The sequence below is a fragment of the Betta splendens genome, chromosome 3 (assembly GCF_900634795.4).
Source record: "Betta splendens chromosome 3, fBetSpl5.4, whole genome shotgun sequence".
In the NCBI taxonomy this organism is placed as follows: domain Eukaryota; kingdom Metazoa; phylum Chordata; class Actinopteri; order Anabantiformes; family Osphronemidae; genus Betta; species Betta splendens.
The window spans coordinates 11,042,951-11,059,487 of record NC_040883.2 but is presented as its reverse complement, the minus strand read 5'-3'; the positions used below and the strand labels follow the sequence as shown (position 1 = coordinate 11,059,487).

The 16,537-nt window shown below is 45.9% G+C and overlaps 1 protein-coding gene across 4 annotated transcripts in view; it reads right to left on the bottom strand.

The window, feature by feature from the left end:
• Positions 1-342: 342 nt before the first annotated feature.
• nfatc3a (nuclear factor of activated T cells 3a) overlaps positions 343-16,537 on the bottom strand; it is a 42,940-nt gene continuing 26,745 nt past the window's right edge. For 2 of the 4 annotated variants that reach the window (XM_029145418.3, XM_029145416.3), the window contains exons 5-10: positions 15,974-16,146; positions 15,497-15,637; positions 12,231-12,286; positions 11,989-12,115; positions 9,323-10,408; positions 343-2,647 (exon numbers count right to left, since the gene is read on the bottom strand). In XM_029145418.3, the coding sequence (XP_029001251.1) occupies positions 2,580-2,647; positions 9,323-10,408; positions 11,989-12,115; positions 12,231-12,286; positions 15,497-15,637; positions 15,974-16,146 (1,651 nt within the window). In that variant the 3' untranslated portion in view covers positions 343-2,579. Of the gene's footprint in view, positions 2,648-7,238; positions 10,409-11,988; positions 12,116-12,230; positions 12,287-15,496; positions 15,638-15,973; positions 16,147-16,537 lie in introns of those variants that run through there. The other 2 variants (XR_008694302.1, XM_055507606.1) reach the window with 2 other exon arrangements.

The following is a 16,537-nucleotide window of genomic DNA, read 5'->3' as shown; positions in this document are numbered from 1 at the left end:
CATTTAACCGGCCTCCAGTCTGACTCCAGCTCCCACTGTGACCATCAGCTTCAGCTCAACAGCCGAGTCACACCCACCTCCGTGCTCCGTAACTGGCCCGTGGTTCAACGCTGCTCCTCCTTTCCCCACGCTGGCCTGGAGCTGCAGCTGTTTTCTACTGTTGTTTATGAGCAGATGTTTGACTTGACGTTTGTTGTGTTTTAGTCATTTGTTTCTTCCTGTCACGTCCTGTGATCAGCATTTTGGGTGGAGAGCTGGTTAGAACGAATGAACCACAGAATTGACAAAGCACAGAAGCTGTTGCAGCATTTTTTCATTCAAAGGAAGTGACACGGGCGTGGCTGAGTTTTCTGTTTTATTGATACACTACCTTAGAGCTACAGTATGATGCAAGGTTTCCATTTGAACAAGTTCAAAAAGCACTGCAGTCTTAAAAATTACAAAAATGTAACATACAAAATATACAAGAAATGACAATACAAGGCTCGGTAAACATCAGCTAAACCTGTATTTCCCTTTTGTAATTTACAAAATTCATAGTATATATATATATATATATATGTATATACCAACCTGGTTTTCTATATATACTCACTCCTGCGTGTCCCCAGCCTCTTAGGAATGACATCCATTTCAAAGTATCAAAAATAGAGTTGTACAGTCTGTGTTGCTTCAGCATAAAGTTAAACGGGAACATATTGTTCTGTCTTTGGTTGTGACAGGAGACAAACCAACCAGAGTATTGTTGATGCTGGTTTTAGATTTTTTTCTTGGTTGACTCAAGTCTTTCGAGCTGCAAAACCAGCTTAATGTGCACTTTTCCCTTCTCCCACCCAGCCCTCGGTCTCCACCCGCCCCAACGCGAACCGGAGCATCACGGGAATAGTGCCGACTTGTCAAAGAGCAACGTGGAGCCGCCTTCAAACCAGAGATAAGGCATCCTACTAGTTCACACGGTGATGTGATTCTCACTACCTGAACGCGTCTTCTGCTCTGTGAAAGTTCAATAAGCAATATTACAAATGTCTAGAATCTCATTTCTCATACTTGTGTAATATCTCACATTAGCTGCTGTTATACTTTGCATAGCCTAAATACACGTGTGCTTCAGTTGTAGAACACAGGACACCTCTGTACAGCATATGTGGTACAAGCACCAACCATCCACACACACACACACACACACACACACACACGACTGGAACTATAAAGATGCTTGCGCTGCGTCTTGAAAAGGCAGATTGGAAGCGTAACAGAATCAAACAGGCGTCTACAGTCTACTTCTAGAGGCATCAAGGGTTTTTTGTGTGTTTTCTCATTTTTAAAGGCATTAGGCAGAATCTGATGCATAGCAGAATCAGTATACATTGTCATAAACGCCACTCATCAGCTCGCACACGCAGGAGCATCAATGTCAAGCTTAAGGCAAACAGAAGCCCATGAAAATCCTCCAAGCCGAATCTGTCTGTTCACATCCTCTACATGAGTCTGGGTTATTGCTGCCATACAGGCACTGCATATCTGTCAGAGTAGGACACGAAGAGTCTCCGGTTGTGGTGTTAACAATGTGGGGAAGTTCAGAAACAGAAGGCACAGCAAGGCCCCTAGAGGAGTGGTAGCATCTGAAGATGATTAAAACACTTCTGTAACTTGGAAATGAATGGGTCCGTTCAAAGTGGCTTACAAGGAAATGATCAGCAGGAACAGCTCAGTCCTGAATCTAACTCATTCTAAGATCCAATCCACATGAGTCAAGTCTGTCTGAAAAACTCTCAGCCAGAAAAAAAAAGCTTTCACTACTGTGCAAAGCTGCTAAACGTTAAAGGCATTTGTTCAACTTAAAGGTGAAATGTGAGAGGAGGGATGTGATGGAGGAACAGCAGTAGTTCAGTCTGTGGAATGTTGCAGATCGCAGACCAGCACCAGGGGCTCGTCTCGCCGGCGTGAAAACACAAGGACGGCACCTTTACACATCATTCATTGACTCTTCGTTCAAGGATCTGATTAGATTTTTCATGAAATGTGGCAAATCACTGTCTAAACATGGTCTCTCTAATCTCACTCCTGGAGCATTCGGGGAGTTTCACTACACTGATGCTTGTTAAGAAACAAACAGCGCTGCCTGAGTAACTTGTCTCGCATTCGTCTCCAGATGTTATCGATCACGATGCTGGTGAGAGAGGCAAACGACACACACAGTGAATTGTGCACAAAGTGCTGTGAATTGACTGGTCAGGAAGACGCATCACGTTCATGTGTAACGTCTGAGAACTAGCACGCGGCTCCGAGCAGAGCCAGCGGTGATTGATTTATTTGGTTGCTGCTCCTCCATCTTCTTCTTCAGCCTGAACTCAGACGCTTCTTAACCTGTGAGCTCCGCCTTTTTCTCTTTAGTTTGAAATCTGATGAAACAAATGGAGTCACCGTCTCGTCAGGCTCTGCTATGACCTCCACAGGAACCTCTGTCCGCGTCTTTGAGCACCGTCTCGCCTCTTTCCCTCGTTCCATCGCTAACGGGCCGAGGATCTGGCCCGGCGTCGGTGGATTTGCAGGGCTTTAAAGCCGAGGGGGGGGGGGTTCTATGGCTGGGGGTGTGATGATGCAGCGCCGGGCGACTGGGACATGTCTCTGCCAATGATTTCATTTACTGTGAAAGAAGAAGAACAAGCGTTAGGATTTGCTTTATGGCAGCGCTCGTCTCTCCAGCAGAGGGCGACGCTGCTTCGCCCTGACTTCAGACAAAGAGCACAAAGTGGAAAAACTCAGAGACCAGCGAAACCACAGGTCACAGAGTGGAGACGTGAGCGCTCCTGACAGAGCAGACGACAGGAACCATTCCAGTCAGTAGCTGTGGTGCTCGTGACCTCTGAGCCCTCGCTGCGGCCTTAATGACGCTCCGCTACATGTCCTCGGGCCTGTTCTCAGGCAGAACCAGCCTGCTGTGGAGCTCGTCTCACTCAGGCGCAGCGAGGTTAATTACCCCAGCGACTAAACCGATAACTGTCTCTGCTGCTTGGTTCGCGCTCGGCCGTCGCCCTGGGACCACATGTGACACAGCGGGGAGCTCGTAAAACCTGCAGCCGTGGCGTAAATCACACCAAAGGCAGAGAGAAAACTTTCATTTGTTTGGAATTCATGGAAAATATGATGCGATGCTGCTGCAGCCTGCGTTCGTGTGTGCGCTTTAGGGTACGTGCTCTAAACGTGATGACGCTCTGGGGGATTCACCAAAGACTCTCCTCACCGCCTGCATCTGTCCACATCTGGAACTGTGCTAATAAAACATACTTTGATACTTACTATATATATTTACTGTAAGTCAGGAGGTGACTCAGGCGACAGAAACTATTTAAATCTGATGACACAGGGTGAAATGTAAAATGAAACACCTGCGTTGACTAATTATCATAAATGTCGACAGTACGGTAAAACTCATTTGTGGGTTTTGCTTTGTTTCTGGTTCACAGCCCGTTGCTTTGTTTGTGTTTGCTGCTGCTGCTGCTGCTTTGTGTCGGGCCACCATCACACATCATCCTGTTAGCGTGGGAGGCTCTTCCTTTCCCATGTCAACCATGTTCACACAGCCACACGCGCAGCAGCAGCAGCAGCACCACCACCACCACGCACTCCTGAGGCGACAGCGCCGCTATCAAAACAAACATTTACCTTTGTGTATATAAGGCCGAGGTGTAATATACAACACGTTGGCTAGTTTATTGATTTGTCACGGTGAAATAAAGCTGTGATGAAGGACTGAGGCTCTCCTTTAAAGGGCACGCCGTGAAATGTATCATGCCCTAAAATCTTAATTAAATAGGAAACAACAGAAAAAAAGATCTTCAAAAGATCAAACTGAGAGTTGTGTGTTTTTTATTTTTTATTTTAGTTGTTCAGCTATTTTGTTAGTTGTGTTTTGTGTGATTAGCCGTCATCAGCGGCGCTTGCAGGCTGGTCACGAGCCTCGAGCTCAGCTCAACGCGTGTGGTGAAGAGCAGCACAGTTGATTTATGGGAGGGAATCTGCTCGAACACCACAAAAATATGAGCAACATAGTGTGAAGTGCGACAGACCAACAAGTGGGCGTCTGCAAAAACATATCATATCTTTCCGCTGTGCTGATTAGATTGCCAGAGGCGAACATTAACCAAACTACTGATTATAGAGGCAGGAGTGAGCAGCAAACATCTGAACCCATCCGTCCACACAATAACTGCTCTCAAAGTGATTCATTCAGGTTGTGTCTAAAAAGGCAGCGGAACACAAACAGTCAGCGTAGCTTCTTCTACCAAAGGGCCTTATGTAAATTTATACAACGAAGGAATTTGGAGTCTTTGTTATTTCCGTTACATTTCAAAGCACAATTTCCACATCGGTTTGAAAACAGACTTAATATGCAAAGTAGGAAAATCTTTCTGGAATCTATTTTATTTCTCCAGTCACGTAAAACAGGAGCAGGAAGACATAAAAGAGCAGCTTCATCACAGATGTGGGAGGAACGAAGGAGATATTCTGTGCTGCGCACAGTCATTCAGTGTAAACTGACGCTCCGTACATCAGTGATCCAGAAGTGAAACGGAGGTTTGAGTCGAGCCCGGCTCGAGAAGGGTTTCACATGCTGGTAGCGTTTCTCACATTTACTGGTACTGGTCATGACGCTGCAGCAGAAAGCCGGTGATTCAGCGCCGCGTGCTGTAGTAAGTGTGGCTCTGAATGGCTCCAGCGCAGGGAGATCCTCTGCAGATGACTAGGAGGGGGGCTCCCCACTCCGAATATACATCCACAGTCAGCCGACTAATACCGCCGCTCACATCAGATCGACACATTGACTTTTCACCGTTCTACATATTTAAAGTCAGAACTGTAAAGACACATGGACAGAGTAAGAGAGTGACTCATGTTTATGTGGAAGAAGCCATTCGGTTCCATCTTTGAGCAAGTGAAGATAATCCTGACATCAGTGGTAACTGACGGCACAGCTGAATCTGACGCTGACTGGAACTAGCCTAGTTACCGGAACCCCAGATACGATCCGTCAGCCTCGCAGCATCTCAAACCGAGCAAACGAACGTCTTGTCAAGTCCACCTACATGTAGATGTACAGCAGGGGATTCTGGGCTCTCCCCAGAACACGGCCGTGCAGCCGTGGCTCTGGGGCGGCGTCATCTCTGAAGAGCAGCTCGCCGGCGTGTGCAGATTTCCATAATGCAAAGCGAGTGAAATGGTTCAGAATGATCAAGGGCTGATTATCATAACCTGCTGTGACACACTGAAAAAAGTTCCCTGACCCAGACGACTCAAGACCGGCTGGTTCCCCGGAACACAGCACGGAGGAAAGGAGGCGAAGCTCAGCGAGTCTGAGGGGAAATATGGAACCTGCTGTTTCCACAGGGCCCCGTAACGACAGACAGAGTAAAACTCCAGCTAAGTGATCACGCACACTGGAAAGAGACGACAACGTGATGAAACCTTCCAAGTCGGCTCAATAAAGGCTTTGTCTGCTGCGCTCGTTGAGCTCACTGACCTTTTTCTTTTTCACATCATGGGCGAGTGAGTGAGAGCCAACGACGCGGGGACTCGTTAAAATCACTTTCTCAAAGGCTCGTGTTTGTGAATCATCTGTGAGTTTCCCATTCGATCTGACTCTAAGCGATTCACAAGACGCAGAGCGGCTCCACTCTGAGACGCCTGCATCCCACCTCAACCCTTCGCACAACAAAATCCTACATGTTGCAGCTGGACAGCAACAAGTGAACTGATGGATCGGAACCTGTTACACACATTTCAGCGATTCCGTGTTTACTGCCAGTGAAATCGTCCTCTCCGCTCCTGTCAAGTCTTCACTGAGCAAACGCGGTGCATCGCGTCCATTTTCCAGTCAAACACAACCGAATCACGGTCACGTCGACCATCAACGCACAAGCACAGCGAGTCAGACGGTGCCGTGGCCCCTCGCTCCTTCTCCCATGGTCCAAGGCAAACGGCAGCACTGGCACAGACTCCACGCAGGCTTCAGCCTCTGCATTAGACTCTGTGAAGCTGTAATTGGATGGAAAGATGACACAGAACGTCTGTTTCCACTAGTTTCAGGGGAAAAGATCAGCGAATGTTTGCCATTGTTTTAATGAGCGGCAGCAGCAGCAGCACTCGATGGAAACCTCGTTTCCTTCCACTGGAAGTTCTGTGTTATTGCTCAGTGGCAAACAAAGACTCTGATTTATACGCTCTGCAATCACAGTTTAATCGACCACAGTTATGTTTACATTTCCTAGCGGTGGCAGGCGCATATGAACATATTAGAACCTGAATCTGTGTCTGTTGTCTGTGTGCTCATCTCTGTGACGATGGCTGATTAAATGAAAAAGGCAGGTACATAAAAGTTCTTCTGGGACCCAACCAGATTCAAGGGTGAATCTAATATTCACCGGTGTTTCTCTCCAGTTATCTTACTCATTTACTCCTCAGCCATGGTTCATTTAGCAGGGGATGAACTACGTAGAATTTCGTTGTCCTGTGGGTTTTGTCTCCTTATCCATGAACGTAGGTTGTCAGCAGCCTCAGAGTGACTCCTGTCATTCCTCTGGCTACGTGTACTATATGTGTGATTACCACTCAGGACGTTTCAGTGCTCTCTCTCTCTCTCTCTCTTTCTCTCTCTCTCTCTCTCTCTCTCAGGTCATGCAGGCAGGCTGTGTGGCTTCGCCTATTATTAACCTTCAAAGCTGTGCTCTCAGTTTGAGGCAGCCGTGCATTTTGGGTGAGACACACACATCGACACTGCGATAACTGCGTGGCTTTGTAAACACCAGTGTCTTCATGCTGATTAATTAGTGAACGGCAGCACAGGAGCCTCAACGGCATCGCTGTGAGCTGAGGCTGGTGTGAGCATCCTCCCAGGGTCCGCCTTTAAATCACCAGCAGCTCAACACATGTTTACGAAGATCTGTCAGACCTGAAATTAATCGTTTGTGCTGCTTCTGTGAACCTAAATTCTGTAAATAAAACGTGGATTTGTAGTTTTAATAACCTCCATGAATGAGCTGAACGGCGACCATCACAAACTGGCCCCTGATAATATTTCATGGAGACATGAAGGATGCACCAGTGCTGGTGCGACATGCGTCCTGTCCTTTATTGCTGCCATATTCTCTCTTGGCCATCCTAATGCATTGTCTTCACGTTTTGCTCATAGCAAGCAATTATTTTCTTAATTATAATTTCTCCCAATTCCATATCTTCACCTAAATATCCAAGAGCAAGTGCATCTCAGATTGAAGCAAGGCTGAGAGACCGTGCAGTGGAGCTGGATCTTCGACTCGTCTGTCCATCTGTCTGTCAGTCTGTTTTCTCACCTCCTGTGTCTCCTGCTTTGTACACACACACACACACACACACACACACACACACACACACACACACACACACACACACACACACACACACACACACACACACACACACACACACACACACACACACTTCCACAACATCAAACAGATACACATAAACACAGCACACCGGCCCTCTCTCTCACACACACATCCCAGGCATGCTCTGCTGTGCGTCACGAGGGCCATCTGCTTGCTAGCTGGAGCGGTTTTATAGCCTCGCGCGCTTGTGATCCCTCTCGTTCCACTGATACAAGCCTGTGATACTATTGCGGTGGTTCATTTTATCTATGTAGGACTGTCACATGATGCAAAAAGACATTTTTCGGAGTTTCGTATTAAAACCCTTTACAGGCTCACGTATTCTGACGTATTCTATCAGGGAGGAAAGCGATGAAACCTCCTCCGGTGATGGTTGTTTTACTTCTGCTTATTAACTGTAGAGCCAAAGGTCGTATGTCCTGCTTAAGGAGTATTAATTACATGCTCAGGCCCAGTGGTCATAAACGCTGCCTTGGAAACATTAAATATGCAGAATCCTTCTAAGGCTTCAGTCAAGATGACTTTGGGTGTAAAACCTCAGACACATGGTTTATGCTGCACCAGTCTACATTTACATATGTTGGCGTGTTTGTACATCCGACTGTCAAGCTGATGTAGAGGTGGTCTACTTAAAAGAGAGTGCCGCGACTTTCTAAAACTCAGAGCTGGGTGAAGCTCCATGTGTCTACTTCAAAACATGGCCTACAGAGCTGGGCTGGCACAGAAAGCTATTTTTAGGCAGCAGCTCAAAGGGAGAGCTCACATTCCTGCCTGAACCGTGTCACTCACAAACTTTTCTCACACTTTTAGAGCTAGTGCAGCCGGCTGCTTGTGGAGGCTGTATGAGCATCTCCTGTACGTCTGAGACACCAGTGTAACAGACCTTTCTGAGAAGACAGATTCAATGTGGCTTGTAAAAAATGCAGCAGTGACAGAACCTCCGTCAGGGTGTTCTACACATGTTACACGTCCAAACCATTGTACGGGTGTGCGCATGCATAAGTATTGTGGTTGATGCGCTTTCACACATGACTTACTGACAATGGCTTTGTGTTACTCAGGCTGATCCTTGCTAGCGTGCGATATCACACCTCCCTGACACGGCTTCACTGGGCTATTTATTAACCTTAACTCTTTATAGCCCTCATTTGAAAACGGCATTGGTGTTAACAAATCCAGGCGAGGAGGTAGATGATTTAGAAGAGCTTCAGGTAAAGTAGCATTCACGGATGAGAGGAAAGGCTGCTAAATGCACGCGCTTGTTAGGTCAACATGTTCTCCCAGGCATCCTAATTAGAGCTGCTACTGCACGCACATACATGCTCACATGCACACAAACACACAGGATGTAATTACTGCTGCTGCACACAAGTAGTCTCTGTGATCAATGTTTGCAGGGTAGCACCAAATGATGCAATACTCTGCCTCTAAAAAAGTACACAAGTGTAATAATTCACCACCAAACGACTGCCAAACACACAGAAGCCAGGCAGTTTACAATTCGCCCCCTTAATACGATACTGCTGTTATCAGTCCAATTGCATCTATGTCATTCAATACTAATGAACCTGTGTACACAACTGTGGGCTGCAATGGCAGATGAAACGCTATCACTGTAATCAGACATCCAGGTTTCAGCCCCTTAAAAAAGACAACTGCTGATCTGTATTGTTTTACATCATCAGATACAAATTTATCTTGTGCATCACATTTTGTTAGGTAAATTTAATCCCTCAGCGGATCCTTGTTTTAGACATGCACTCTCTAAATATTCCGAGTAAAAGAAGAGGGCGATAAATGTGATAATGACAGCAACAACAAGACGGACCCAGGGAAAGAAAAAAGAACTGAACAAGGGGAACCGTGAATGGAGCAGCGGTGGGGAGTAGACTTACCGTCATCCAGCGTGATGTCCTGTAGGCCAATAGAGCGGAAGGTGGGCTCCCTGTCCTCCGGCTCCTGCTTGATGTTCAGCCTCTCCCCTTCCGAAGAGAATGGCCCCTGTGGGCTTACAGGGTGAACCAGAGGGCCTGCTGCTGCGGGGGACAAGCTCACCATCACTGGGCTGGTGGCCTGAGGAGAAGGCTGCTGTTGCAGGGGCCCTAAAGGACTGCCGCCCGAAGTAGGGGATGAGGAAGAGGTGGGTGACTGGTAGGGCAGGGAGTGGAGCTGAGGGGAGGAAGGCCCGGAGTGTGGAGAGGGGATCATCCGTGGGGGAGGAGCACTGGACGGCGTGGGGCAGGATGCTGACCTCTGACTCACTGGGTGGTAGCCCATGGCCCTTTGCAGCTGGGACGGGTGCTGCGCTACAAGAGGGTGACCACTGGGTGAAGGAACCTGAGTGGGATTCGGGGAGCAGTGGTAGCCTCCAAGAGTGTGGAGGTGCGGTGATGAGGGGGAGAGCAGGGGCTGCTGACCCTGGGGAGAGCCAGCAATGGGATTGGCGCCCGAAGAGGAGGGAGCTGATGGCGAGGAGCAGGGGGAGGAGGAGTACACCATTCCCATGCCCATTGGATGTGAGGCTGCACTGGCGCTTTGCTGAAAGGGCATCCTCTCATAACCCTGAGGTGGAAGGCTGGACTGGCCATTGAAGGACAGGCTATGAACTTGACTGTGGCTGTGCTGAATGGGCTGGTAGGAGGGTCGAGGAGGAGCAGAAGGAGGAGCAGGAGCAGAGCTCGGGAGGAAGGTCATGTGGCAGTCTGCAGGGGGGTGGTGCAAACTGTGACCCTGGAGGTGAGGCAGGTGCTGGAAAGAAGGGGAGCCCAGCGAGGGGCAGGGGGCCTGCAGGGGCAGCAGGCCAGGTCCGGAGCCCGCGGCCAGGCCGTGAGGGGAGCTGGACAGAAGGTTGTCCGATGGGTGGCCCTGTTCAGGAGAAGGCAGCTGGGTGCACACCAGACTGGCAGTGTGTGCCAGGGGCACTGACATGGGGGGTACAGCAGGAAGGTCCAACTCGTCTCTGTGCTCCTGTTTCACCATAACTAAAGGCAGAGAGAAAGAACGAGAAACAGGGTGCAAGGATGTGAACATTAATATCAGAGAAGACGAAGTAAATCGAATCATTTACAAACCAGTGCAACACTGACAGTGTTATTGCAGTGTATTACCTACAATTATAGCGTTTTAGTGAAGAAAAAAGTCAAATTACTAAATAAATAAAAAGGGCAATAAAAAAATCTCTGTCTAAAAAACAGCATCTAACATATAAGGATCACGCTCAGAAACCAGATGACATTCTGATAAAAAATGGGGCCATTCTATTTTCCTGTGACAGCTCACAGCTCCACTACACCAATCGCTAACCTATTTCCCAATCTGGTGTCTTGTGACACTGAGTTTTATTTTTATCCAGCTCTGAATCAGAGGGAGAGCATATGTTGTTAGTCTGGGTGCCATCATCTGAAATGTTGTGTGGGTAGAGAAGCTGAATGCCCCCAAGCTCAGATCAGACCCACACAACAAATGGGCTGACTGACCGTGCCCTCTGCTCACCCCGTCCTGCCTCTGGGATTCAGAGGCAGGAGGCACAAAAAGGCCAAACGACGTTTACTCGAGCTAGAAACGGAGCCCGGGGCACATTAAGGGGAAGGGCGGATGATCGTATTAGTTGTTTTAGAAATGAATAATGAATGAAAATAGCATTTACATTATACAAACAAAACAGACAAACTTATTTTTTTCTTCCATTAAATCATCACAGAATTCATCTTTAAATTAGGCCAAGGTCTTTGCAGACAGACCCATGATAAAACCTGAACTGCTCTTGTTTTTTTTTGGCCACAATGAAGCAGGCGGTGTCCGTGGTGATACTAGCGGTGTCAGCGACCCAGCCTGACTGACAGAGCAGGGTTATCTCACTTTGCTTTGATTGGCTGCCTTTAACTGTCAACGGGGAAAACAGGAACTGTCTGTGCCGAGTGGGCGTGCTTGCAAAGAGAAAGGCTGGGTGGGTGGAAGGGCATGGCCGCTTACACACACACACACACATTGTTGCGGTAAAACTCAGGGTTTGGATATGTTGCACAAAATGCTCACAAGTCAATATATTCCGCCAACAGCATTTTCAGTTTGACTGGCGTGAAGAAGAGAAATAAAGTACAATAACAATATCAACCAGCAACACAGGAATTAGACATTAACTTGTTGTTAAAAGGATTCTATTAAACAATACACCTGTGAGTAGTAGGAGCTTCCTAGACAGCAAATGATCAGCATCATAAAACCTCATGCAAATACAGTCAATATGAGGAAAAAGCTGTCTGGGAATCTGAGGAGGCTTTGGATGTTAAACTGGTGGCAGGTGTTGGTGGGAGAGCCTCTAAACCACAGAGACGCTTTCATTGGGGAGAGATGAGGAGAAATGAGGTAAGCGGAGATGTGTGCAACACCACAAGCGTCTTACGACCCATCAAACGCCTCATCATTACCTGGGGAGGCCCAGTACCGGCCCAGTACAGGCCCAGTACAGACCACAGGCACCCACAGTAAGACTTGTCAGAGCCTAATAACTGCAGATTGACTGTATTTCCCATGGATGTTAAACGTTTAAGAGCTCTCTCACCTGACAGATACGTGAAGCGCTGCGATTGGCTCCTTTTCCGTTTGCCATTGCAAACATAAAACTGCACCTGCACGGCTGAGCCCACTGCCTTACTGTGGTAGGGAGGAACCTCCACCACAATGCACGACTATGAAGACAGAACCGTTACAATGTATAATGATGCCAATATGTGTACAAAGGGTTACAACAATGTTTAACTGCAAGTTAAACATTGCTGCAGACAATTAATTCTCAGAACTTACTCCTTGAGTTTTCTCTCGGATTATTTTTGCTTCAACCTCCCACTGCGGCCGCCCATCTGAAAGACACAACACACATAAGCTCAAGAGCTGCAAATGTTAGTGTGCATCATTAGGCTCTGAACTTTAATGGATTAGATACATTACGTTTTTATAGTAACAGTAGAAGAAACATCACCTTTGACTTTTCCTTGTGACACTAGGGAAACAACCTAGCTTTACCAGCAAAACTAACACCACTACTACACTCTAAACACACACTCTATTCACATAGGAAACAGGTAACCAGTACAAAAGCATTAATAACAGCAGAAAACAGATGATCACTTATGAGTACATATTTTCTTTGAATCCAGGCTCCCTTTGAAGTTCAGCATGATGTTTTTTAAATGAGCTTCGCCCATCTGGTGAAGCTCTCGTTCTCGGTTTTCTGAAAATGATGTCACTGTGCGGTGCTTTGTGGAACAGACAGAGGTTAAGAACCCAGCTAGTCTTCAGGGAAGCACAGAATTTCAATTTGTTCTGGAAAAGTAAAAATCTAAAATGATGTCATTTTTAAAGACCAAGGAGCCCCATGAAGAAACTTTGCAGCTATTAAATAGTAATCTAATAGACAAATGTCCTGTTTGTTTGAGAGCAGTGGAATAATTCTATTTATTTTCAAATGTCTTTACATACTGCTTGCCCCAACCAGTTTTCCTTTGAGGGACCTAACGTTTTGGCCAGACATCTTAGGAGGAAACCGTTAAGGTGAAAGCTCTGTCAAGTTTTCTGTGGTTAAAAGAATTCAGTCATCCCAGCACCGGGAAGAATGAAAACACTGACGAGTGATTTTGTACTGAAGTGACTTTCAGAGGAGGCAAATTCATTTTCAGTTGCTTGTTTCATGGTGCTCACATGGTGCAAGCATACTCTGCACCTGCATGGCCTTCCTGAAAAACCAGAAGGATTCCCCCAAATACCACTGTCAGGCATCTGCAGTGTGTCTGCAGAGGACTGGCCTAGATGTAGAGTCTAACCCAGCATGCGCTCAACCGTAAGCCCTGTAACGTTCGGCTTCTAACTAAAAAGCAGCTTTGTGTGTGTGATCTCCCCCCGACATTATCCTTAGTAATCCACTGGCACATTAAGCAGTCATACCGCTGATGAAAGTCCTGTCATTGCACAAGAAGACTTCAACTTGTAATTGTAAAAAGTGGAAAATTATTTGTTTTCCAGTGAACAAATGACCTTGAGTGTCACTGCAGCTGACAGCAGCGCATTATTGCAGTGCAGCTTGTTGACATTCAACAGGCATGAGCGAGGGCCCCACATGCTCTGTCAGACAACAAGCACCGACAGGAGCCTCATACCAAACCAGGACAATAAGTCTGATCATCCAGGCTCCCAATGCAGCCCGGTCAGGTAGGAACAGGACGTGCTCTCAGCGCGCCGCACAGTCGCACAAACATAGAGAGCCTGATCACTATTTCTGCTGCAGTGGGTTTTTACATCTACAGCTGCTGAACTTTCAGCAGAGAAGGGAGCCCTCGCCTACAGAGCCCTGCATTCGTCACTACTCAGAGCAGTAAGTGTCACAGCCTTTAAAGTCCACTACTTTATATAAACACCCGTCCTTGTAAAGTTGAAATACTTATACCAATTATGGACTCAATTTAAGCTTCGATGTCTGATGACTTTTAATAACTGAAATACTTTTCTTATCTTTCAGTACTAAATATATATATATGAGTGCATGCTGTGCAGGCCCTGCTAGCACATATTATTCTTGGCCAAGTTTAAGTAATACTTCAGTGTGCAGTCCCTTTACATTAACCTACTTCCTTTTATTTCCTTTTAAACTTTCCCTACTTCCTAAAAGCTCATTTGAACAACTTTGAACCATAAGACAGTAATATAATGTGATAGTTTGGTTCAAAACAACTGTGCTAAATTCAAAAAGTAAACTATATTGCACATAAAGGTAAGGAAACAACCATACCACTAAGGCCATGCAGACCAGAAGACATCAAAGCCCCGACTTTTCTATTGTAGCTTTAGAATCATCTATCTGAAACTAGATTCGCGTATGAGAATGTGTGTCTGTATATAGTTAGGTCATGTATAGTGCCACCCTATAATCTCTGTTCTAGCAACAATAGGTCGACCTCTCCTTCCTCGTTAATCTACCCCACAATTTCAATTATAACAGATTGTGGAAAAATATCTGTCACTGCCTCTAGTTCTGTTTTTCCTACAGTATATTTACTCCAATCAGTTACTACTCTGAGCTTAAGCACATGAATTAGTCATGATGAGGGGAACCATTTTCACAAAGCTACTCCACATCATCTCCCCCCCTTTTTTCACATTCCTGCCCACAGTCCACTGCTCTCATGCCCCATGGAGCCTCTCTACCCATGGTGCACCTCTCTAATTCCACTTGCTGCTGCTCTCTGACGACTTAACTGTGAGCACAAATAAGTTGTTTCACCCAGCTTGTTTTTTTAATCTCAGGTGAATAGTTCTCAAATACTAAGACATCACTGCTCAACTTTCTGCCATGTGTGAACTTGACTCCGCTGCTGCTTAAGCTAAAGGTACTTTGGGCAGGCAGAGACTGGCTCAACAAATGTTCTCCATTTAAAATTTCCACCACAGGGAGCAGCTATTACTTGTGTTATGATTATGGAATTATGTACAAAAGAGGACAGAGATAAGGCACAAAAAGAGCACAGACTTAAAAGAAAGCACGAGGAGTTTAACCAGGTAATCTAGATAATCTCTTTAGCCAAGGCACAAGCAACGTTTAAAACAAAACAAATGTTGATTTCAAGAAACAGAGCCTCACTCTGCTTTGGGCCTGATTTCAAGACAGTGATCCCTCACTGGCTTCATAACAGCAAACACTAGAACAAAGCCTAAATGTGCCTACACAGATTAGTTTGTGTACCTTCATAGCATCCGTCCATTGTGTTATACAGTATAGTGATGAAAATGTAAAACAAAAGATAAAAAAATGTTTCTCTAAAGATACTGTAATAAATGCTGTAAATAAAGAAAACTAGTATTAGTTGCTCAATAACTTACTAACACCAGTCAAAAATTTCTGAATTATTTCTGAACAGATAGACATGTCTGAGAAAATCCAAAATTAAAAGGATTAGAATGTAATAATTAAAATGTTTTTTTCTGCAACACACTACATAAATGACACGTTTTGTTTTTAGTCGCCTCTCTGACACCATAACTGACACTGGTGTCTTCTGTAGGGTTGTGTAAACACTGACCAGGGCCTTTCTCCAGGAAGATGACCTTGGACTCTGGGAAGAAGTTAGACCCTGTGATGACCATCTCGTCTCCCCCGTTGACCAGACAGCTGGTCAGGCTGGATTTCTCCACCTGGGGCAGCTCTTGAGCTGAACGCTGGGCTGGTGGGTGTTCAGGAGAACAGTGGATAATTATTTACTGAGCTGTGTTAATTCACACTGACAACCATAATAATCCACAGAGAGTCAGTGAAATAAGCAGTTACAAAAATGTGGCCTTAATAATAAACTGAATTATATCAATGTCTTTCAGAAAGCATTTAGAGAAGATCTGCAGAGTGATCACAGTGAGATATTTGTATTGTACTCTTTGTGTGCATGTACGTCGCACATGCACTGACGTGCAAAGGTCTGTTTGTGTCTTGCCTTTGGCGCATTTCCTGTATACATTTTTATGAATGAACACATTTTGGGTGTGTGAGAGAAGCTGACACTTACAGCACTCCACAGGAATGGAGGAGGCCTGCAGTGACAGCACCTTGCCGTTGGGCTGAGGGATGTGTACCCTGAACACCACACGGACCCGTGTGTTCTTTCTTCCGATATCCGTCTCCCCCTTCCGCAGCTCAATGTCGGAGTTCCGCAGCTTAAGAATGCCAGCACAGTCAATACTGCAAGGCAGAGGGAAATTAGTTGGCTCCATATGGAACTACTGGGACGGCAATGATATATTTAAGCAGTGAGGGCCTGGGAGCGATAAAACCAACCACAAACCCAGCTGGGCACTGGCAAATTAGGTGCTGAATCATGAATTAAAAGTGGCCGTGAAGATGATTTACTAGGACTGTAAATAAAAAAATCCCTCCCTACTAATTCTACTGTAAATAAAAGCAGACCTAATAGAAATATAACCACTTGAATAATTAGCATCATAAATATTCAAATAAAAGTTGTTTCTTTACTCCATGGGAAACCCTCATATTTTCCTTCTGTGCCTGACTCTCCTGGTAGTTTAATTATGTTCCACTCCTGTACAATGATAAACGTGGTTATTTATTCACC